This window comes from Talpa europaea (assembly GCF_964194135.1).
Source record: "Talpa europaea genome assembly, chromosome: 11".
Lineage (NCBI taxonomy): Eukaryota > Metazoa > Chordata > Mammalia > Eulipotyphla > Talpidae > Talpa > Talpa europaea.
Genome location: NC_140078.1, coordinates 67,798,339 through 67,822,785, shown reverse-complemented (window position 1 = coordinate 67,822,785; position 24,447 = coordinate 67,798,339). Strand labels below are relative to the sequence as shown.

Below are 24,447 nucleotides of genomic sequence, written 5' to 3'. Positions count from 1 at the left end.
GGTCGGGGGGCACTGTTGTGCAGGGCTGGCTTTCTGCTCCACATTGCCAGTGAGCCGCCCTCCCCAAGGCCGGTGGGGAAGGGGCCACTGCGCTCTGCCTGGCTGACACCTGTGGGATTGTATGGTCCATCCTGGTGTCTGGACAGCCTGTGTCAGATAAGGACAGTGAAAACCCTCTATGCCACAGTTCGGGGGCTGGGTTAATTCTGAAGTGCAAAATGGTGAGCCAGCCACCAGCCTCACAAGCCCACACTTACCAGTTCTAGTTGTAGTTCAGAAGGAACTTGGGCCCAGGCCTCAGTACTCTCATGGATAAAAATTTACCCTGCTTTTTGGGAAATTTTTGCTAAAATGCCCAAGTTATTCACAAGATATAAGGACATTATTATGTCAGTTTTCCACATAATAATAAGTGAGAAGGTCTCATAATATGTTACAATGTCCATGAAAATGTGATTTAAGCCTCATAACACCCAAATCCATGCCATGACAAGGTATTTAAATGGTATTATTACTAGACTTGGGGGACATACTTCCCCCAGCCTCTCCATAAGTCAGCTATAAAATTTCCATTCATAATGTGTAAGTCATGCTTATAAAATGATCTGATGCTAATGGGAGAAGAGCAGGACCCCACCTGAGCTGCCAGGGGCTCTCTTGAGTTCATGACCAGGCATCTGCCTGCTTAATAATCTCACAATGCAAAGCAGCTGCAGCCAACATCAAAGTAAACTGATGTGTAAAGATTCTGTAACGGAGCCTCATGGGTGTCCAAGGTGGGTGTGACATTAGGGTCATCTTGGGATGTCCATGAGAGTGGACATGAAAATAAAGTATGCTTCAACTTCAGCAGCACTCCCTGGAGCTCTGGGGCTTAGGTCTTGTGCAGGGAGCAGGTGGGGTGTGCGGTTTTCTGGGTACCAGGATGTGACAAGGTTTATCACCAAATGAACATCTAGCTCTCTAAATGCCTGACCACCTGCTGGCTGGCGGCTCATGGCTCCAGTGCCCACGGCAACAGCACACCCTGACTTCCTCACTGTGTGCTGGGAGCAGAGGCCCACTGGGCCTGCCCCTTGCTCCCCAGTCTTGTCCTTCTTGACCTTCCTTTAGTGAGGAAGTCTACAGGGCTGCCACGCCCACTCTAAATTTCTTGTTAGCATTTGACATTGGGTGTCTGTACAAAACCAGTTTTCACCGGGTTGACACTTGGTGCTTCGACTCCAAATCATACTGACAGACATTCCCGTCCCTTCCCTTGGTCAAATGTAGCCTGAGACCAGAGTCGCTCAGTGGATGGCAGTGCCAGTTCCCTGTCCAGGACCAGCGGGACACCTGCCACCTGGGAGAGCTCAGTATCTCTGCTGGGCCCCTTGCAGAGAGAATGCTCAAAGCCACCTTCTCGTTCACTGAATCCTTCTCCCCAAATTTATCGGGCATTTACAATTCACAGGCTGGGGGCTGGGCTCTGGGGGGCAGAGAGGCTGGGTGTCTTTATTGTCGAATGGTAAAACTACCTGCGTGGAGCTGTTCCCACACTCCTCTCCCCCACACTCCTGGCTCCTGGGGAAGCAGTGTCTGTCCTGTCCCTGGTGTCTTGTCCCTAAGCTCCCGGGTCAGCTGAGCATGAACACTCTTGGTCTGTTGTTGCCTGTTTTTTGCTGCCATGTCATCCTTTTTGCAACTTGCTGTGCTCTCTCCCCCCAACCTCTGTTGCTCTTTCTTTTCTGTTACCTAATTGATTTTCATGTTGGTTTTATTTTTAGAAAATTGTAGCGGCAAGTATATATAAACATATATACGGTGAAGTCGTTGTTAAAGCAAAAGCACTTTAAAGACTTACTGTTTTTGGCTTCCCCACCTTTGGTTTTCACTGAGTTTCACAGGATGTGCCATTGGTTATGGTCATCTAAATTGTTTCCTGTCCCATGCTTCATTATCTGCAGCCTGGGGCCTGAGCTGGGCCTGTCTGGGTCCGTTACGCTTGGCTCTGTGACTTGCCAACATAATCTTCAAGAATGAATCATCTGGCCTGAAAATGAGAAATGGAGCTTGCATTTGTATTCTTTGTGAAAACATTTTGGATGGCCCTTTCCATCGTCCTGCTTGCATGCTCACCCAGCCCCTCCTCCAGCGGCCCCTTCCCGACCCCCACCCCACTCCCTCTTCTGGCTATGGCTCGATACCTCTCATGCATTTGTCCTTATTGCATTTGGTCATAACATCACCAGGCTGCTGAAATGTCAGGTAATGACTGGCAGGCTCACTTTTGCTCCCTCTTTGATGCCTGCTTATTCCTTGAATGGTGAAATGACCCAGCATCATTCCCCTAACCCAGGGAATGGCTGTTCCTGACATTTAGTCTTTCCCGTTATTATTGAAAAGAAAGGAATTTATGCAGAAGCTGTGGGCTGACCCCTTGGGTTGTACTTGGGAAACGCAACGCTGGTGTGGCTCCTGTGGTTTCGGGGGGCCCAAAGCCTCTGTCTCAAGAGCCTGCTGAGAGCCTGTGGGAAGGGGCTGGAGAGAATAACAGGAGAGCCCGGGGGATCTGAGGAGATTTCCAAACCCTGACGTACAATTTGGCCTGCTGAAACCCCCAAAGGGTTCTCAGCTAAAAAACATGGTTTCTTAGGGTTGGAAGGAGTTGCTGGGGTCAGCAAGTCCCAGCCATGAGCTGGCTGACTCTGGAACCTCCTGTCTTAAAAACTCATCATGTAGCCCTGGAGGCTGTCTTTGGATAGCTACCTGGGGAGTGAGTCTCCCCAGTCTCATGTCCACATTGGCCCATTTCCACCCCCTGCCAGCTCGCTCTATTTCCATGCTTCCTCCATCCCTCGTAAGGAAGATGGGGATGGCACCTGATCTCGTGGGCACTGAACCCTCATTACTCCACAAGAACCCCCTGCTCAGGTCTAGCAGCCTGAGTGGGCTTTTCCAGTAGTCCCACTCTGTGTGGCAGTCCAGACCCAGAGGGAGTTAGTTGGTGTGGGTGATCAGATGAAGACTCGACCCAGCTTCACCTGGTTTAGGATTGCTCCCAAAACTCAAGCACACCCCAAATCAATTATATACAACTCATCCATTTGTTAGAGATCCCTGGCAGTTCTAACTTGCAGCCTCGGGTAAGGGTGAGCCCACCCTTTTCATCAAGATGCCAGTTGTAGTTTGGACACAGCCATCCTCAGGGTTCTTCCAATTTGGAAAATATTTTGGCAACTTGCTCTGTCCCCCAACACTACCAGCAGCACCCTCCCCTACAACTGACCCCCTGCCCAGGGAGGCGTCTGCGGGAAGGGGAAGGTGTTGCAGGCTGCCCTGGGCCGCATGCCCCTCGGTGTGCTGTTTGTTCTTCCCTTTCCTGCATGTTGTGCTGCCTCCCCCTCCACAAATGCTGTCTCTTCCTCCTCCTCTTTGTTTATTTAGACAAAAGAATATCCATGGTTTCAAGTCCCTAGTCCAACACTTGCCATACTTCAAAGTTATCAGTTGAAAAAGATGTGTATTTCAAAAGTCAGTTTGTCTGCTAATGCCCCCACCTCATAAGGGAGTGGATGGTGGAGGATCTGTCAGACAGGCCCCAAGGTAGGGAGCAGAGGCCTGAAGTAGGGCCACACTGGCCAGGAAGAGTGTCTTCCCCAACCGCAGGCCTCCTTGTTCTCTTGCAGATTCCACACGCAGGGTATGGAAATTTCAAATGTGTGATCATAGAGTGCTCTGCTCTGTCTTCTGCATGGCCTGGTTCCCTTGAGCACAGACAAGCAGAGGCACACGCACCCTCCCCGCCCCAGCCACCTCTGCCCTCCACACAGCCTCAGGGAGATGATATGTGAGACAGTGAGAACTTTGGGAAACCAATTCCTTCATTTGTTAAAGCTTTGAGTTAAAAAAAAAAAAAATCACCTGCTTCTTTAAGGAGATGTTAATCATTTTGAAGTGAGCTAATAGAAGAGAAAAATAAAAATAATGACTTGGGGTTTTGACAGATACATTACCATGTTTCTGTTCTGAGCATCCTGCATGAACCAGGGGCCCCTTTAAAACCCTGTCAGAAGCTGTTAGTCTAAGTTCCTAAGTTCCTGGTCACTTTGCTGAAATTCATTGTGATATAATATGCCAGACTCTCGATGTCTATGAATTTCATGTTCGCTCTCAGGAGGCAGCCATTGAGAGTGAGCCCTCAGATGAGGGTGCGTACCTGCCCCACAGCTGTACAGACACCATGCAGAAAGCCTCCCTGAAAGCCTCAGGTGCACTCAGCAACTCTGGGTCTCTCCAGATGATCCGCGTTTCTTTGTCAGATACCAGGTAGATCAGCTGCTTCAGTGGAGGTGACATTACTCAAGGACAGAGAGAAGCTGTCATTTCCCCACTGCTGTTCAGCCTGCTGATATTGCTAGAGTTTGCCTATAACCTCTTTGCATTCTTGTAAACACTTACTGAATATCTAAGAGCCAGAATCCACGCTGGGGACTGGGGACTCAAAGCCTGAGGGGAGAGGCAGGCATGCACAGGGCCTCAAGGCCTGTGATTTTGTGCCCAGCAGGGGCTCAGGGACTCAGGAGTCACACACAGCTGAGTTTTCCCTTCCCTGAAAACAGTCTGAGCCATAGGTTGGGCAGAGCAGGCTTCTGTAAGGAAACCAGCCTGTCTCCACTCACACTGGCTTGGTCTGTCTAGCTGCTGGCAGGCTCTCCAGAGGGGGCATCATCAGACACATGCTGCCTGGGGGTACGGCCCAGGTCTGTTAGCTCCACTTATTAGTCATTCTGTTCCTTGGGAACAAGAGTAGCCCGCTACAGAGCAGTTAGTTCCTGAGACTCCCAGGACTCCCCACATCTCCAATGTGACTCAGCAAAGAGAACCAATCTCCCCATGAGAAGCAGGGCCCCACTCTGCATTTCTGTCTCTAGGGACAGCTGAGGCCTTGCAGCATTATCTCTTGCTGGATGCGTGTTGGACTTGCAACGACATATCCTGCAATATGAATTAGAAAGTAGTGTCTGAGCCTGTGTGAGGGCTGCTTGCCCTCAAGTCCAGTTCTGACAGTGTCCCTGGCACATTTTCAGGGAGGGAGCAGATGTGTTATCCTAAAACAAATTAACCAGGGATTTGTCAGAAGGGGGAGATGTCCTCTAGAATCCGCTTCTTCCTTCCCAGTTGATTAATGCATTTTCCATCTTTGATTTCTTAAAGCCAACTGAAAGTGAGAATGTCCCTGTCCCAACTGCTACACCTGGGGTAAGATCAGTGACTAGTCCCCAGGGGCTGGGCCTTTTCCTTGAGTTTATTTGACCATGTCAAATCTTCCGCTAGTTTTTCTGTATTCTCCATGATTGTCCTTCCAGAAGTGTCTGCAGTGGTTTGCATTCATCATCAGTGTCCAGTACTCTTGACCAGCCCAATGTTCTCCTTTTAACACACTAGACCATGTGGACATGCATGTGCTGTGTGGACCCAGTTTTCCAAGTCCTGTGTTGTTAGCATGTAACTTTTCCTTTCATATCATGCTTTTTAAGGTGAAAAGGCCCTAGAAACACATCTTTGGTTCTTACCTCTGTCACCCTTGTTTGCATCTGTTGCTGTTTTTTCTGAAAGTATTGCATGTTCTACTTTCCATTGGGTTTGACCTCTCCATGATAACCCTTCAGAACTCTGAAGAAAGCAATAGAATCTCCATCACCTTTTTCCGTCTTTTCCGAGTGATGCGATTGGTGAAGCTTCTCAGCAGGGGGGAAGGCATCCGGACACTGTTGTGGACTTTCATTAAGTCCTTCCAGGTAAGAGCCATGTCAGTGACTTCTGTTTATCTTTTAAGATAACATGTAACTCAGTGACTGCTCCCTGTAGTGGAGGATCCAGAGTCCCTTCTGCATCACCCCTGTGTCCTCCTAGGGGCATAGAAAGTATGGAAAGCCTCAACTCAGCAAATCAAATAGGGTTACTTGTTTAAAGGAAACAAAGCAATAAGGACCTGGCGTGGGGAGAGATGCATTTCCAGACTGATAGTGACGTGGGGTCTCCCCAGGATGCCCAGGGGTGAAGGTAGATGTCTGAGAGAGTCAGGGTTCTACAGATGCCCTGGGAGCGAGATGGCTTCTCCAAGGCTGTGACAGTCCTGTCACTAACCTAAAAATAAGTGAGAACCCTATACCCGGGCCAGCATACCAGCCCCTGTCTCTGGGTTGTCCAGTACCTGGAGGGGTTGCGGAGCTCAGGATGCTTAGGCATAAGCCAGGTCTTGCTTGTCATCTATGATTCTCTAGCATGGTGCAGGCTGGTTCTAGTCTATTCCTGAACAAAAGCCAGCTTCTCCTCCCAGTGTCCCACATGAGGTATTCTAGTCTTCTGGACTGAATCCACTGGGGAGGGGGGCTACAGATAGGGAATTTAGAGATATAGATATTAGAAAGTTAATCTTTGTTTCTTTATTATCTGATTAAATTCAAAAGTAATAAATGTACCCGTAAACTAATGAAGCTATATATGAAAAAGCTCAAATTGGCCCCTCCCACCTCCAAGGGTTGGCTGGTGTTCATAGTCAGGAAGTATTTTTCTGCAGTGGGTAAGATGCTGACAGGTAAAGAGAAGACTAGACGGACGGCACTTGGGGGCAGGAGAGAGTACGAAAACTCAGAGAAGGGAAATCACACTCCCGCTGAGGAAAATGAGGCTGGAGGAGGAAGAGGGTGCAGCCAGGAGAGAGGCGGGGCAGAGCGGGACCTTGGAAGCTGAGACTGCCCTTGGTCAGGAGTGAAACCTTAGAGAGTTGTTAATGTGAATGACCAAAATATGTGAATGAACTGCTATAGAAATAGAATGTGTTTATTCAATAATGTTATTCTTCTTCACTTCTAAAGAAAAATATTTTTTTAAGATTTGGTCACCGTAGATAAGAAATTCATGTCAGGGATGTCCATGCAGCTCTGGTGGAAAGATTTAGTCCTGGGAATTTAAGAATTGTTCTCCTCTCCTTCTTGCCCCGAGGCCTCTCCTGCAAGCATGCTCCACCAGATCCTCAGCCAGGCCACGCAGCACCCCAGCTTGATCCCCCTGTGTGTGTGTATTGGCGCCTGAGGGGCTGGGGCAGTGCTGTGTGTTATGCATCTGGCTTTGTTCAATCCAGATGTCAGTAGGGACAGAAAAAATAACCCTGAGCCCTGGAACAGATGGGGTCCCGATGATCAATACAAGTTCTGCTCGGTGAATGTAGATGACAGCAGACTGAAGAAAGAAGGTCCAGGCTTCTAGATGAGATATTTCACTCTAAAGCTGCTTAAAATGAAAATCTTCTAGAAGCCATACGCACAGTTTTCCTCTTAACCAGGAAATATTTTCCCTCATCTGAACCAGGGGAGAGAAGGAAATTCATTTCAGAGTGTAGTGGTCCTTAATACTAAGAGTGTGCCAACAAAATCCTAAAACCAGCTGGGGGTGGGGAAAAAAAATCTTAAACACTGAGTAATGTAGGGAGAAGATGCATCTAGGCATGACTAATCCTGAGGACTCGGCAGTCCTGCTGTCGGGAAGGAGCTGCTGCCCAGGGCCTGGCTAGTTTGCAGTCACATATCCAGAGGTGGCGCAAGTTGGAAAGTGTTTCAACCACTGGCTTCCTGACACTCTTTCTTAGATAGGCTGCTTTAAGCGTGCGTGCTTGCATTAAGTTTGCACTCAAAACACTCCCTGGAGGTGCGTCTTGCACAGGAACACCTTGTGTCACTTGTCATTAGGTACAAGAGCAGTTGCAGAGCATTGCATTAAAGGACAAGGGGTCTGCCCAGACACACATACTTGTATTTGATGTTTTTAAGGGGGAACTCAGCCTCAGTGACCACCCAGCTAGCTCCTTTTCTTCCCATAACAGCCCTCAGCTCTGTGGTTCTTTTGGGTAACTTGCTTTGTACAGCACCAGCCAGAAAGTGGCTCTTCCTTTCTGACCAGTAATCCCATTCCTCAGGCTTTGCTCTAAGGAAATACTTCCTAAATATGTTCCCCCTTCCTAAATATGCCTCCTGAAGAAAAATGGCAGCAATCTAAATATTCAGTGTTTTAGAAAGGTTTCATCACTTACAATGATTTCTCAATGAATCCAATGAGGAGTAAAGCGTTATTATGAGAGTGATGTGTCTGCATTGACTGAGTCAGGGGTAGGACACAGAAGTGGCAGTGACTGTGGTTGCAGCTTGGGAACACGAGGTGTGCCTGTGGTTGGTGTCCTTAGGGGTGAAGGTGGTTGTTCTGGGCCAGGGTTTAAGAAGCCCTTCCTCACAAGTGATGTCCTTTCAACAACCCATGGAAAACAGAAGGCTGTGGCCCAGCTGCGCCCCAGCAGTCTTGGGGCAGAGGCCAGTGCCGAGATGATGCTTCCTCTCTTGCAGGCGCTCCCATACGTCGCCCTTCTCATAGCCATGCTGTTCTTCATCTACGCGGTCATTGGCATGCAGGTAAGCGTCAACCACCTTTCCCTCGGGACCCGTTTGCTGGTCAGCCCCAAAACTGTGGTGTAGTACACCTTGGCCAGGTGAAAGGGAAAGACAAGATCAGGCAATCCAAGCAAAAAGATGGAGAAGGGAAAGCGGTGGCTCCCCAGGAGAGAGACTGTGCCTGGAAGAGTCAGGCTGGGAAGATCAAGGAGAGGTTGGAATCTGGATTTAGGGGCACTGCCCACACCTGATCTGAGTCTTAGAAGAGTCAACTGATTCAGGAGGCCCATAGTTGATTTTAGCAGCAGAAAGGCTGTGCTTGTCTTCCTTTCTTCACTGAAGTTACCAAAAAGATATTTAGTCATATAACGTCTATTTGTTTTGAAAAATCGTGCTTATCATTACCAAGTGAGAGTCTCACTTGAAGCAACTCTTCCAGGCATGACTGTAACTGAACTGGAGAGATCATCTTGCTCAGTAGCAAGGAAACATGGAACCAGGCCCTCTGGCCTTGGCCTCTGGATAACTGCAGCTCCTTGTGTGGGGAGAGGGATTGATGGGTTGTTAATAGCTGAGAGTGTGGGGTGTGGAGGCAGAGCCTTCAGGCGGAGAACAAGGTAGAGGTAACACTTGGCACCGGCCCTCCTTGGGTGGTCTCTCTGCCACTTTCATTGCTATCTTTCAGGGTTAAGTGGGAAAGATGTGGAGGATTCCTGAGACAGAGGAATAGTTATGCATATATATAATATATATTTAATTTGGAAGGCATGAAACATTTGCAAGTCTTCAGGAATTTTACTGGGAGAGGTGGACCCAGAGTTCACCTACCCGAGCTCTGTCACACAGCAGCATGTGGTGCTGTGTGCCCTGAAGTGTCGTTGACGACCTTGTGTGCGTGTACAAGACACGCGCGGTCCTGAGACCTGTGGCTGCATTGCCCACACCACCACAATCACTCAAGAGCCTCTGCCAGGCATCGGACTCTGCCTCTCTTAGCCCCTCGAACAGTCTTTACAAACTTCCCTGGCCCCTCAGGGCCCTTCCCTTTCTGTGGCCCCCACTTTTGTCCGAGTGTGCACATTCTCCATTTCCTGGCGCACCAGGGTGGGTTTGTCTCTGCTCCTTTGCAAGTGGGACAGCCTCTGCCTAGCCTAATACACTCTCCATTCTCCATGTCACCTGATGGGTTTGGGTCTGAATGTCACTCCCCGAAGCCTTTCTAGCTCTAGCCCCAGTGCAGGCTGTGAGCTTGTTACGTGCCTGTGTTGGGTGGGCCATCCATCCAGCGGTCAGCAGGAAGGGCGCTGTCTGCTTCTGCCTGTACCTCTCCTCCAGGGCAGGGGTGCCATGAGTGAGAATGTGCCTCTTTAGCACCAAGTTCCCAGGGGTCAGCAAAGTGCCCAGCACATCTCTGTTGAATGAACACTGTGCCAAGCACCGTGAGCACGCCCCATTGGGTGGTTGCCAAACTGATACTGTTTATGCAGTTTGCGGGTTTTTTCGTTTTTGTTTTTATATGACAAAATCTATCTTTTTTTTCCCCCTGATAACTCTCTACTTAGATGTTTGGAAAAGTTGCCATGAGAGATAACAACCAGATCAACAGAAACAACAATTTCCAGACATTTCCCCAGGCGGTGCTGCTGCTCTTCAGGTGACTGCGTCCCACATAGGCCTGGCTCTCCTCCAGAGTGACAGAGGACACTTGTTACTAAGCAGTGTGACCTTCCCTGTCAGCTGCAGTAGCTTTGTCCATCTGTCTTGTGGTCTTAAACAAGAGACTCTAGCATTTCAGTCATACTGGATTTTTGTTGGACTGTTGAAATGGCTGTGGTTCACATTGTGGCTGGTGAGGTTTTCCACTTGGGAGTTAGTAGGTCTACTAAGGCCACCAGGAAAATCGTGGGCTTTGTGCTTAGACACAATCAGAACAGCAGCCTGGAGACCTCCTGCACAGCCAGTGGGGAACATCCTAAAATGTGTAATTTCAATTCTATGCATTGTTTTTAACCCTGGTTAATTAACCTTGTAAACAGGTGCCTCAAAGTAAGAGAACTTTCTAGAAGCTATACCAACTTCTAATGACTGTTAACTATAGATAGGAAGTCATTTTCAAGTTAGGTAGTTTCCAGGTTTTTGCTTCCAACAAAGTCAAGGGGTCTAATCAAGCTGTCAGATGTTAGGTCATTAAAAAAAATAATTGATAATCATTAAAATATTGTGATAGAAGTATTTAAAGTAGAACAGAAACAAAAACAAGCACATGCTTATACAAAAAGAATTAATGTGCTTGTATCAAATGATCATTACCCAGTAAGGGAGTTACAGCAGGATCTCCATTTACTGGGCTAAGTTGCATTTGAGAATAAGTAGGAAGCTCAGAGTTTCAAATGGGCTTTTCTCTGAATGACTTAGGTCTCGCTCAAATTAAACAATTTTTTTTTTAAAGTTAATGGCATAACCCTCAATCTCTTCCTCCCCTACTAAATAAAGCCCTTTCTTTGCTTGATTAAAAAAGGTGTGCAACCGGTGAGGCCTGGCAGGAGATCATGCTAGCCTGCCTCCCTGGGAAACTGTGTGATCCCGAGTCAGATTACAGCCCTGGGGAGGAGTACACATGTGGGAGCAACTTCGCCATTGTCTACTTCATCAGTTTTTACATGCTCTGTGCGTTTCTGGTAAGTGATCAGAGCCGCCCCTCCTGTCATTGACAGATGTCTGTATAGCCTTTGGGGTTCACACCTGTGACATTCTGTGTCAGGCCGCTGCAGTGGGAGCAGGGTGCCACCGGCCCCTCTCTTGTAAGCATGGGTTTGATGCTTACCAAAGGGCTTGGGGTAATCCCCACCCTAGTTCTGTAGGCTGCTAGTTCCTTTAGAGAAAGTTCACGACCACTGCAAATAGCAGTGACCTGAGAGTTATTTGGTGGCAGTGAAACTATAAAACCTCAATGGTGCTTCGAAAGACCAGATAACACACACACCCCCTGCCTCCCCGGGACTGTACCAAAGGCCCTTTGGGTAGTGAGAAACCTGCCTTTTTCCTTAAGCGTTCTCTGGAAGAAATGTTTACACAAGCTCTCTTGGAGAAATGTATTCAAATGTCTCATGACACTCACATTTGGGAAGCACACACTCAAGTCTAACCTCATGCACATACTCAAGTCTAACCATACAGCAGAAGCTCCCTCCTTCTAATTTGCTTTTTCAGATCATCAACCTGTTTGTGGCTGTCATCATGGACAATTTTGATTATTTGACTCGGGACTGGTCTATTCTGGGGCCTCATCATTTAGATGAATTCAAAAGAATCTGGTCTGAATATGACCCCGAAGCAAAGTAGGTTGAAAAGGATTCCAACTGGCTTGTGGGGGCTGTTTCTAGAATGTTGGCTGTGATGCTTGCAGAAGGTGGGGTGAACTGAAAGCTCAGGCAGTGGTGCCCTGGACCTCATGTGCACTTTGTCTCCAGGGGAAGGATCAAACACCTCGATGTGGTCACTCTGCTCCGCCGTATTCAGCCTCCCCTGGGGTTTGGGAAATTATGCCCGCACAGGGTTGCCTGCAAGGTAAGCATCTTGTTGGCTTGTCTGACAGCCTTTCTGCAGGGGCCCCTGCTTTCTTCAGCAAACACCAAGGGGCACTCTGCCAAGGGTGCTGTCAGGGGCCAGGGGACTGCTGGCCTGGAGGAGCTGGCAGGTGTGTCTCCGCTAGTACAACCTGTCTGCCACTGTAAGGACAGGAAGGGGATTGCGTGAGCTGTCATTGGTGGATGGAGGGGCTGGTGCCGCTTGCATCCATCCAGAAGGAGAACAGTCGGAGTTTGCCGGAGTAGGGAGGGCATAGTAGGGAGGAAGTGGAAGCACAAACTCAGAGGCAGGAGAATGGAAGTCATACTGGTCAGTCAGGTGTGGATAAAATGTGAGAAAGTGGCACAAGCTGAGCAGAGTGGCATGCAGCCTCCTGTGCCATGCTGAGTCCCCTGGAGAATGGAGGAGCCCTGGGGCAGGCACATGAGCAGAGGGTGGAGTCTTGGCCCTGGAGAAATAAACTGGAGGCAGGAGAACTGTTGAGGTCCCCTAAGTGTGAAGTATTAAGAGACAGTGTCAGGGCAGTGGAAGTGGGGCTCGAGGGGCGGGGTGGCCTGAGGACCTGCTCAGGAAGTAGAATGGAGATGCCTTGTGAGCTGGGCACTTCTCAGAGTGGCACGGTACTTCACATGCCCCGCCACTGCCCATGCCTTGGGGCAGCCTTCCTTCTTAGTGAGCCATTGGGAGAGAAGGCATCTGAGGGGTGGATCCAGGTCTCCCATTCGCCCTGTTCCTGAGTCTTTACACCAGACTCTCGGACTGTAGCTGAGATATTGTCCCTTCTATGGAGCCCAGCACAAAACACTTCGGGTTGGCTATAGTCACGGGAAAGGACTCTCCTTTTTAAAAAAAGAAAGACAGGATTTGCCTTTGGAAACCCTACCTTAGAGAAACCCAGCCAGTTCATATAACAGCTGGCCCCCACCTTGCATAGAACCCTGGGGATCCAAAGGTCTGGGGTTTGAGCACTCCAGGGTTGCTGGGCCAGTTCTAACAGAACCCAGGGTAATAGAGTCCAACATTATCTTGGGCCTTTAAAGAAATGTTCTGAGCGAAATTCTTTATTCCCTGCCCATAAAGTCTAGAAACCACCCACCCCCCACTGCCCCGTCAAGTCTCCGGGGTCCTCGTGGTGTCTTTGCTTCTCCTCAGGCTGGACTCTAGCTGTAGGCACAAAGCATGAGTCACCCAAATTTTATAGATACCATGTTTTTTTTTTTGTTTTTTTTTTTGTTTTTTTTTTTGTAAATTCCCAGGACCAGCCTCTGTTCTGCTTTCCAGGAACGAGAGGGGTTCCAGCTTTTAGGTAAAGGACCTAAGTGTCCTTGAGGCCCACTGTGATCTGTTTTGCTGATTTAGGAACTGGACAGAAAAGTGAATAAATATCTGTCCTGGCTGCCTGGACTGGTTTTGGAGACACGGATGGTCAGTAACAGGCCTAGGAATTATGTGTTCATTAACGGGGAGGTAAAAAAGAATTTTTTTCAATCTTGGGACACCATATCAGCTAAAAATAAGGAACGTGAGATGATTAGCAATTAGAGTTATCTGTCACCTAGTACTTACCAGGAGCCAGGCACCAGGCTGAAATCACTGTGTCCATAATCCTTGTGTGACCCCTTTGGTATGGGTGTGTCCCCTACATTTATAGATGAGGTGACTGGGACCCAAAGTAGGTGTCACTCACCTGCTCTCCAGCTCTCAGAGAGGAAGGAAGCAGGGATCCACTCTGAAAGACCACCCTTCAAAGAAGCAGCATCAACTCGTACGAAACACTGCAAAAGTCTCCTCAGGGCCCCTGAAGGACACTGGCTGTGTCAGCAGTGGGAGTGGACCACGCTGGGGGACAGCCTGGGCCCTGTGCTGGCTCGTTTCTGTTCTACCGTTCAGCCCTGACAGCAGCCCTCAGGACATGCCCAGAATATCCTGACCCCAGACACTGGCAGAGCTGGTAATGAGAATGGAGAGGAAGGCTTGGACAGTGAAGTGACTAAACAGTGATGGTTAAGAACGAACAAACAAAACACACCACGTGTCAGCATATGCCTTTCATGACTAAAGCTTTGGTGATTGTCATCTCAGGGCCCCCAGGATGGTGGGTGCTCCCCAAATGGCTGTTGAATCAAGGGGTGACTAGAACAGAGATGAGGGCTAAGCAGAGAATAAGCCTCATAAAGGGATGAGGCTGTCATCCATCACGTTCAATCAGGGAGCTTTCCTTTGTGCTTGCAGAGACTAGTGGCCATGAACATGCCTCTCAACAGTGACGGGACAGTCATGTTTAATGCAACCCTCTTTGCTTTGGTTCGAACGGCTCTCAAAATCAAGACCGAAGGTAAGCGTTCCTGAAGCAGGACGAGGAGTAGAAGAGAGGGGTGCTGCCACTGGCCTTCCCCTTCTGGGCCTGTCTTTGTCAGGGGGAGGCCCTGGGGAAGGGAGTGAGGGAAATGAGTGGGTCTGCGCTGGTCCAGCTGGCTGTTCCTGTCCCCCTCAATCTCCTTTTCTGCCTTGCCATATACTTCACTTTCTCCTGGAAAATTTTGAGATGACTCATGCCCCTGCTTGTTCCAGAGCAGGAGAAATGAGTGGGAGGCCAGGGCAGAGATGGACTGCTGATTGGGAGGGCTTGATAGGTATTTGCTGAACATAGGATGTGTGTATGGCCCTGACTGGGGAGGGCCTGATGGGATGGACATCCCATCCAAAGACCAAACACCAATCTAAGTTAGGGTGGGATGGAAGCAGCTGGAGTGAGAAGAGGGGGACTGCTGGGTAAAAGAAGCAAGGCTTGGGGCCTCCCCGGTGGCGCAGTGGGTTGAGCACTGTGCTGTGAAGCTGTCTGCAGCCTCTGCAGTGCGGGTTTGATTCCCAGCTGGCCAGGGAGAAACCCACATGGCGCGCAGACCTCTCCTGCCTCGCCCGCTGCTCCCCTCAGCAGTGTCTTTGGTCCGTCTGCCTGTTCTGTTCCCCGCTCTGTCTCTGGTGAATCCTCTCACCCTCCCACACCTCTGGCCTGCACCCCAGTTCTTGTATAAATAAATAAATCTTTTTAAAAAGAAAATAAAATAAATTGAGCATTTTGGGGGGAAAAAAAAAAGCAGCAGCAAGGCTTGGTTACCCCTATTGCTTTTTGAATTCAGGAAACCTGGAACAAGCTAATGAAGAACTCCGAGCTGTGATAAAGAAAATCTGGAAGAAAACCAGCATGAAACTGCTTGACCAAGTTGTCCCTCCAGCTGGTGGTCAGTGTACTCTCTTTCTTAAGCAGTTCTTGAATGAAAGAGAATGTTGCAGCCAGCCCAGAGTTTGCAGGGTGCTTTCTGTATCGGCTAGAGCAGTAAGGCCACAGCTAACAAAGGCCCTTCAGCCATTCGGTGTAGGTGTAATCATTTGTGGTAATGCGAGACCATTCCAGACAAAGGAGAGGCTTTAGGAGGAAGGAAACCAAGGCCCAGATGGCTGGAGCAGGGGGTTGCTGGTCAGGGGGGAATGAATAGTCAATGCTGGGAAACAAGCTTATGGTCTCGAAACAAAAAACCTGTATTTTTCCCTCCAAAGTGAAATACTTAAAAGGAATTTCCATTTATCCTTCAATCTACCATTGAAAACTGTTCACCAAAAAGAAAGCCAACTTTCAGAAAATGGCATTTTTATAATGTTCTTACCAAGATTGGATTTACCACCAGAATTACCAAAAATGTCCCTTGAATTTAGAGTTTAGGATAGAGAGAACTAACAGGCATGCCTCTTTCCTTTTGTTATTTAATCGTAAAATAACTGACTAAACTTTATTCAGATTTATATATATATATATGAAACATATATATATTATATATATACTGTTTTTCCATTTTTGTTTAAATACATGTAGACTTAAGCTGAGGTGGTTGTTTTGCCTTTTATTTTCAAGTTTTAAAGGTGCAGGATCCACTTACTCGGTGCTACCACGCCAGCTTTCTCACCATCCCGAGTCCAGGGCACCGTACTTAGAAACATTTGGTGTCTTTGGTGTCTTTGTGACCAACTGCACTTGTATAGTGTCGCCTCCCCTGCAGCTTCCCACATCGGTTTGACTCAGGTCTGGAGGCTGACCCTCCGAACCCTGGGCCAGCGTGGTGACCGAGGCCTCTCCCTCTGAGACTGTGACAGCCTCTGGCTCATGGGGGGCAGAGCGAGGAGCATGCTGGCCAGCTCTGCTGATCAGCTTGAAGTGAGAAGCAGAATGTGCTTTTGCAGCTGGAGGGAGACACCCACAGCTGGCACGGCCACCAGCTGAGAGCAGGGGAAGATGGTCCATAAAAAAATGAGAAAGGGAACAAAAGAACAAAAAGCCAAACGAACCAAAAAAATCCCAAAGAACAAAAAGCCACAACTCCTGCCCTGAGAACCCACTGGAGAACGGAGCCTGCACATTTAAAACAACTCTTTGGTTTCCATTCTTTTATGTACTCCCAAGTGCTCGCATGGCTTAGATAAATTGCTTTTTAAAGTGTGGTAATAATGTGCTTGAGCTTTTTCTGCAGCCTCCATTCCTTTCAACTCTCAGTCTTTCAGAATATTCTGAAGCAATTCTGTTTTAGGGTGGTGGCATGGAATCAGAGTTATCTCTTGCCAATTGTATTCCCCTACAATGTTGCTCAAAACACAAATGCATGCTTTAGAATAGCGGCTGTGTCTGTCTAGTAAACCTGCCCAGGTCTGGGGCCCCGCCCCACCCAGCTGCGCCCAAGGCCACCTCCCTGAGGCCTCACTCACACATCCGCCCCTGGACACTCACTTGGAGAGCATCCTTGGCATTACTGTGAAAGTCCATTTATTTTCCCTTTACTGGGGGGGAAAAGTCCAGAATTTGGCCACCATCTAAGCCCTCTTCTAGGAAAAACCGATCAACTTTAGCTCTACTAGACTTTTAATATAGGCTATCCCCGTCCACCTTCTCGGTTCAATAAGTGAATGTGGCTTTTCCTCCAGGATGACAAGTGCTAACATAGTCCAAAATGGTAGGAAGACGCACCAAGAAGGAAAGCGACCTTCCTAGAAGGCTTCCAGGAACAGACTGAATGAGTTTCTGGGCAGGGTTTTTGTCACTACACCTGCCACTTGTCTCTTGTTTTTCCTCTTTTCTCTCCCAGTAGCCAGTTGATTGCCAGCCTTTCCCACATCTTGGTAGTTCAGAAATGAGAATATTTATACAGATCCCAGAGCCAGTAGATCAGTAGCTCCCCGAGGCTGAGGGGCTCAGTGTTCTGCATGCTGTAACCTGCTCGGAGACCCTGCTGCCCCTGCCTGGCACCTGGGACTGACCATGTAGGGTGCTGAGGGAGCCCCTGACATCCCTGACAACAGAGCAGAGCAGGTGCTGTCTTAAGAGACTTCAGTAACCTAGGGTGATATGATGTAACCCCTCACCCCGCCCCCAGTTGTCATGAACTTGATAATCAGGAGCAAGCCATGGAATATTAGAACTTTCCTTTGCTGCTCTCTCCCAGGGGTGCAGGTGCCCATGGGGACAGTGCGTCTGTTCCGTCTCAGTGCTGGCTATCTCCTTTCCCGTCTCTGAGTTTCACTCATGTTCTCACCTCCATCCTCAGTCTTCTGACATTCCATGGATCCTTTAGAAGCCCCATCTTCTTTCAGAGGCTCTCTTCACCTTTTGACCATTGCTCCTTGACTGGGATCTTTGGCTCCTTTGCCCCAAAGAGCACAGTGCTGACCCCTTCTCTCCCTCAGCCCAGGTGCCCAGATGTCTTTATTCTCCTGTCTTCTCCATCCTGAGGTAGCTCTGGTTTTTTCTGTCCTTAGGAATTCTTCCTGGCCCAGTCTCGGTTAGCTCAGTGTTTCAGGGAAGACCAAGTGGTCCTTGATTCCTGCCCTGCAGAGCCCTGGATGGGCCTCCCTCTGCTCTGGAGTTGCCCTTAGGCAGAAACTTGTGCTCTGAGTAGGCTGCTGCCCCAGGTCCTGGACCAGAGAAAGCCAGGAGCCTCTTGCAGGAGCCCCCAGGCCCTGGGCAGCACCATCCAGGCTGAAGGGAGATGGGTCAGGCCTGAGTTGACTGGAAGCAGCTCATAGTGTAATGAGGTGGGCCTTCTGTACACAGAGCCACTGTTGTCTTCTGGGTACCCACAGAGAAGACTTAGAGCCCCAGACTGCAGAGGGTGTCTGTGCCACTGCAGGCAGAGAATCAGTGGGTCCACAGGACTCCCTGCTCCATCAGCAGTTGGTCTACCTTCTGCATGCAGCCAAGAGAGGGATAGACTTGTACTCAGAGAGGCCGCCCCACCAAAGCAGCTGGCCCATGTGTCTAGGGGAGGGGTGCAGAGGAGGAGAGCCCAGACTCGGGAGATGCTCACCCCCTGTTCACACGCCAACAGGATGACCTTGGCGAGTCATCTAACCTCTCTCCACCTGTCAAGGGGCATGAGCAGTTCTACCTTCTGAATTGTTGTGAGGAGGCCCTGAGACCCATGTGGAATTCCTCTGGAACAGGCCTAGCAACTGCAGGCATCTGGTAGTGGGGGAGCTAGAATTGGTTTTCCACATATGTTCAAGGCAAAATGGGGAGCAGCTCAAAAGCATGGCAGGTAATGAAATGCCAAGAGCTGAGTGGGCTCTGTTCCCCTCACACTTCCTTGCCCACAGAAGGTGTACGATAGACTGTCTCGACGAGCCCGAGACTCAGGAGAGCCATGGAGTCACATGCTGCGCAGAGCCTTAGTTCACATTGGTGCCCCTCCCCCCTCTACTCCAGGACTTGCCAAGCTCACGTTTAAAAGGAATGCGGCACAGTCCTTGAAGCCGGACATACAGGGCACCGTCTCACCATAGCACTGAGTAGCTTCGGACAAGGAAGGTGGGGCGGCAGCCCAGGGTGCCCAACAGTGTACTAGTGGGGACACTTCCCACAGGGCCACTAAGAGTACCCCACCCAGGGTGCATCAGTGAGTATGTGGGCCCTGCTGTCCCCCATCCTGTCAGGCTCTGCCGTCCTTTTCAGTGGATGCACTGTCAGTGGATGGTGAAGCGGTAACATTCAGGCCTCACAGTCACCCAGTCTCTGGCACTTGGGACCACCGAGGGAGGGGGCTGGGGACATTAGTGCCTCATCTCATATGATCCCCACAGCTTCTGTTTACAAATGAGAGCACTAGCCCTGAGGACTTGAACCCTTTGCCCCAGATCACCTGTAACTGTTAGAAGAGTGGCTGGGCTCCAAGTTTAGAGACCAGCAGCCATTCTTTCTCCCAGCCTCTGCAAGTCATGTTGAGCAGACCTTGGTGTGGCCCGGCACTAAGTCGGTCTTGTGCTGTCTACCCAGGAACCATTATCACACTGCAAATCTGGTGGCCAGCGCTCTTGGAGAGCAGGGCTGGTGGAGACCCCCGGGGCATCCCCACACTGCTAAGGTGGTTTACCATGAGACAGCCAGAGCCTCTATTCTGCCTCATGCATCTCCTTTAAAATGCTCAGCAGAGTTCCAGTTCCCCAATGATACGTGTTGGGCTTGTTTCTAAAAATCAGAAATGGCAGCTCAACCTTGAAGTTAGGTGGAGCTGCCACTTGCAGCGCAGAAAACAAGCAGCTCTGAATTACACGCCAGGAAATGGTTTCTGGAGGCTATTAGTAGCGAACAAAGGGGGCACGAGAAGCTGGATTTGCAGCCACTTTTCTGAACCGTCCTCTCCTGAGCTTGTGTGTCACCTTCCTGAGGTCTCTATCTTTATCTCGAGGCATCTGGATTTGGATGGTTAATTGCCCTGGGCGTTCATGGTGATTACCCACGCAAATCCCTATGTGCAGGGGTGAAAATACGACCCATGAAGCCTTTCTATTTGTTTTATAATTTTTTATAATTTTGATTTTAAGTAAATAACCAAGACAGCACTTCATAGTGTTACTAATATGCTGCTCTATTAAACTCATGACAAATAATCCTATGGTGGTTTTTTTTGTTTTTGTTTTTGCAATTTTGAGTATCAGTTCATTTAACTGACTCTAATTTTGAGCCTTGACTGCTTTGCAAAACCTTGCTTTTTGCTAGATTTAGTCCCCCGTGGTGTCAGCTGAGAGCTCGGTGCCTTCTGCGCTGTCGCCCCCCAGCCCTGTCCCCAGCCAGAAGTGAGTGTTGAGGCTCTTGGTCCAAATGTGCTGATTCGGGAGAGCTCTGTCTGGTCTCTCCGTTTAGATGATGAGGTAACCGTGGGGAAGTTCTATGCCACTTTCCTGATACAGGACTACTTTAGGAAATTCAAGAAACGAAAAGAACAAGGACTGGTGGGAAAGCACCCTACGAAGAACACCACGATCGCTCTCCAGGTGAATTGTTGTTTTGGTTTTTCTCTTTTCACTAATGATGTTACCAGCTTATTTGAAATACTAGAGAGCTGACTACTCATGGCTGAGCAGTACCACAAGGATTTTGTTTAAACTGAGCTATTGCACAGTCCCCCAAATGTGGACTAGCCATTTCTGGGCCACGAGGTAAGTGCCTCCCTCTTTCCTTTTTCTGTTGTGCCGCCTCTGCTGCAGTCCACTTGGCAGGGCCCCAGGACAGCGGCCAAGGCACCTCCCTGCAGGGAGGGGAGCAGAGCCAGCCCTGCCTTTGCACCCTATTTCCTCCTGATTCCTCCAAAGGCAGTGCCCCTCCCCCAACAGGTCCCCCAGCCCCGGGCCCTGGCCCCCAGCCTCCCACTAAACAGCTTTCCATCTGAACGCAAGTGCTTTGTTTTGTTTCTGTTTGTTTCTTACCCCACTGCTTGTTGGTTTTCGGTCCATTTCAGTAACATCCATCACCTCCTCGTGTGTGCTCTGTGTGTGTGTGTGTGTCTGTGCATTTCTCCTGGTGGCTGTGTGTGTGTGTGTGTGCATGTGTGTGCTCGTGTGTGTGTGCGCCTGCCTGTCTCTGTGTGTTTCTCTTGATTGCCCTGAGGCTTGCTGTGCAAATGCTGTGCTCTCACACCCAGGCCAGCCTCTGGTCCCCATCCCTCCCTCAGCCCTGCCCCTGCCCCAGCACCAAGCGTGGGGATGTGGCTTTCGGGAACCTTTGGTACCAATCAGGGCCCGTGCCTTCAAGGGACATAGAATGCTAAGGAAGCCCGAGGCCCCGTGATGGGAAGCAGGTGTGGAGGAAGGGCTTTCCATGGGGACCTGCAGGAAAGGAGGCTAGGAGGGGAGTTCATGAGTGCTGGTGATGGAGAAAGCAGGCTGACGAGGGATCAAGAAAAGATGCTGAGAACTGGAGAAAGGGAACTGCAGACGTTGCAAGCTGTCAGAAGCAGCGGTGCAGTGGGTCAAATGTCTTGTCATCTGTGCTACCCCAAGTGCTTTAAGTCCATCATGAATAAGATAAAGACTTTTTCCTGTTTTATTTATTTACTCTAAAATTACTCTGCACGTCCCTGTATCACCACATGTCTTAAATCGGGCCTCGTAGTTATTGATTTGCTTTGATATGGGATTGTTCTCCAGTTCTCTACTTTTTTTTTTTTTTCCCTGAGGAAAACACCCAGCATGGTTTTGTGTTCAAAGGGATAATAAGCACCAAGTGAAGATTTAACCTGTGTCCTTACTGCGAGAACGTGAATATGAATGGCAGTGAATGAATGAGTGAAGGAACATGGGAGCGCGTGTCTCTGCCAGGGTAGTAGATGACCTTGTATGACAGCGACTTGCAGGTTCCAGAGGAACAGCTGCAGGGTGGGGGGGTGGGGTTGGGGAAGGGGACAGTGGATGTGGAGTTTGACCATCTCGGATCTTCCTTTGATCGCATCTCTTATTAAAGGTTTAACTCGGTGGATCACAGGCTCAGCCAACTAGCTAATTGCCGTCTCGGTTTGTGGAACCTGTCAGTAAAGCTCTCTCCCCTCTGGCTTGACCCAGCTTTCAAAAGTGACAGCCTAGATCACGGTGCACAAGTAGCCTTGCAGACAATGACACTGAGAAGATGTGTTTGCAAATGTGGGCAAGACCCTGGTCTGTGTGTTCTTGAGAACAGTGAGACTGAGTTGGGTGCAAATTGAGGGCAGGAGCCTGTTTCTGAAGGCTGCTTCCTACAGTAGGCTGGGGCCTGAGCACTAGACCGGCCAGCTCTGGGCCCCGTGGTGCCGCCACCGTACTGTCTGCTGCTCGAGGGTGCCAGTTGGTGGGGCTGGAGCTGGACTTTCTGGAGGGGTAAACATACTCTTTCATGGACGGCTTTCGTCATAATTTACAGTGACCAAGTGAGCGCTGTGTACTGAGACCTGTTTTCTGTGGAAGACACTTGTGGTGCTCTGGATGACCGGGTTCTTCTCTGTGAATCCCGAGACCTCCCCATTAGATGGCGTCTGCACTTGCTCTGGTGGCGGGCTCGGGTGCTAATGTTTTAAAACCTGAAAACAACCACACTTTTTGGGTGGGGTTCAACGAGCTTTAAGATGAAGGGTTAAAGATGCTAAAGCTACGTTTGTAAGTCATGGGTTCAAAGACTATTACCTTGTGTTAAATTTATGTTTAGGTTTTGTTTTTTTCCCTCCTAAATTTTCTCATTGTTTATAGAGTTTCATTTCCTTGGTAAATTCAATATTTCTAGTTAGATGATAATATCAACACATTTTCACATGGTTCTAGTGGGAGTGGAGGCTATGTCTATAATTTATGTTGTGTACACAGCCTAGAAAATTAAGTTGTGTTCATAATATTGACAGAGACACTCTAAAAATGCATTCTGAAACAAACATTTAAAATAGAATATTTTTGTCTCCTTGAAGGATAATTCTAATTACATTTTTGCCTTCCTCTGCTATAGAAATGGTTTAAATGTGATTTGTCACTGCATTTAATTAGCGTGAGGAGGCTCTTCTGCACGATGCAGGATTATGTGGCGATGTAGCAGTTAGGGAAGTGGGGTTGAATGGCAATGGGAGGAACTTATCGACAGTGTCTCTAAGACAAGGACACAGGTCCCCAAGGAAGTCCCCGACTATGGAATGAGTTGCTTCTCTCTGTGCCGGGGTGCCCTGTGGCTGACAGATTGCTAATGGAAAGTGGAATGTGGGCATCACAGTGTGAACGCAGAGGTCGAGGCCGAGGCATGTGCGTGTTGTGCTGCGTAGCGTGCAATCTGTCTGAACAGCATCAGTGCTGCTCTGAATTTTCTGCCCCCCTCCCCCATGGGATGGTTTCAAGAGCACAGAGATGCACTGTGGTCTTCAACCCTGTGGGCTCCATCTGGTCTCCCTCTGTTCAGACCAACTGCGGTGCCCCTTCTACAGGAAGGGGAATGGCTTGAGGAGCTCCGGAATCCGCGTGTGGGTAGGAGCTTGGCACCTGGTATCCTCTGGCCTCTGTGGTCTGAATGAGTGTGCAGTTTCTCTCTGTCCATCCATCCTCATCATTAAAGCCAGCCTTCTCTCCAGCCCCTCTACAGAGGGAATCAGAGAGAAGCTGCATCAGGCCTTTTATTTTCCTCACTCATTCCCTACATACCATATTCACTTTAGTTTGACTCAGCCTTTGCTCTTCATCCAATGTTGCTGCATCCCAGTGACCTGCAAGTTCCCACGAGGAGCAAGTAAATAAAGGAACTCAGCTCTCAGCCAGTCCCCTTCCCGGCAACCAGGAATGCATGTTGAATGTCCCATCAGACCTCCAGAGGAGGACTTTCCTGCCAGATACAGGCAGAGCCCGTCCTGTATCTCACGGAAAAGATAAGGTCCCAAAGTGGGAAAAGTTCTGTTCATTTCTCTTCCCACAGCCAAGGATTTCCTTTATGCAAAAGACACTCTAGTGAAACCCTAGGAGACTGGCCCTCACTCATCCCAGGTGGGAGCCGGCCCAGGAAGACCTCAGAGTGATAGTCTTTTTAACTCTGTGGAAGCTGGGCTTAAGGAGCAGAGCGTTGTTTCCAGCTCCGAAGAATTAGGTTGTCAGCTTGGGTGATGTTGCAGCCTGTGTCCCGGCCGACAGATGGTGACCAAGTGAAAGGTGGGTGGCATACCAGGGGCGCGTGACTCTCAGTCCCTCACGGGCCTCCCCATGGCCTTCTGGGGGAGGCCCGGTGCTCAGAGACAGGAAAATGGGGTGCTCTAGAGTATGAGACACCTGTCATTGAGTCACCTTAGTCTAAGAAGTAGCAAGATTTTTTTCTTTTTTTAAAGCATGATTCCATCTAAAGCCATCAAAAGGGTTTGGTTTTTTTTTTCTTTTCCTTTTTTAATCTAAGAGGAGAACAGATGCTAACAGATGAGATTTCACTGGCTGATTCATTTGTTTCAGATGCTTGAACGGATGCTTTAGAATTTTCTGCCTGAGCTGCAGCACCAAGCTCGTTAGTCGGAAGGCGTTTGTGGCTAAGGCCTTGAAAGGGAAAAGTCTCAAGTGGGCTTATTTCTGCTGAAACAGCATTTCGGGAGAAATGCAGGAAAAAGCAAACCCAAGGCCCCAGGGAGACCCCTTCCAA

General features: G+C 49.2%; 1 protein-coding gene and 1 pseudogene across 6 annotated transcripts in view; both read left to right on the top strand.

The window, feature by feature from the left end:
• The window catches only part of CACNA1D (calcium voltage-gated channel subunit alpha1 D), a gene marked incomplete at both ends in the record, with an annotated part of 357,356 nt that overhangs the window by 314,933 nt on the left and 17,976 nt on the right, over positions 1 to 24,447 (top strand). For 3 of the 5 annotated variants that reach the window (XM_084248163.1, XM_084248166.1, XM_084248167.1), the window contains 9 exons: positions 5,652 to 5,780; positions 8,379 to 8,444; positions 9,986 to 10,077; positions 10,942 to 11,101; positions 11,634 to 11,761; positions 11,894 to 11,990; positions 14,244 to 14,346; positions 15,152 to 15,253; positions 20,194 to 20,324. In XM_084248163.1, the coding sequence (XP_084104289.1) occupies positions 5,652 to 5,780; positions 8,379 to 8,444; positions 9,986 to 10,077; positions 10,942 to 11,101; positions 11,634 to 11,761; positions 11,894 to 11,990; positions 14,244 to 14,346; positions 15,152 to 15,253; positions 20,194 to 20,324 (1,008 nt within the window). Of the gene's footprint in view, positions 1 to 5,196; positions 5,242 to 5,651; positions 5,781 to 8,378; positions 8,445 to 9,985; positions 10,078 to 10,941; positions 11,102 to 11,633; positions 11,762 to 11,893; positions 11,991 to 14,243; positions 14,347 to 15,151; positions 15,254 to 20,193; positions 20,325 to 24,447 lie in introns of all 5 variants that reach the window. The other 2 variants (XM_084248164.1, XM_084248165.1) reach the window with 1 other exon arrangement.
• LOC311180342 (cytochrome c oxidase subunit NDUFA4-like) lies at positions 7,003 to 7,251 on the top strand (annotated as a pseudogene). Its single transcript has one exon. The product of its transcript is annotated as a cytochrome c oxidase subunit NDUFA4-like (transcript).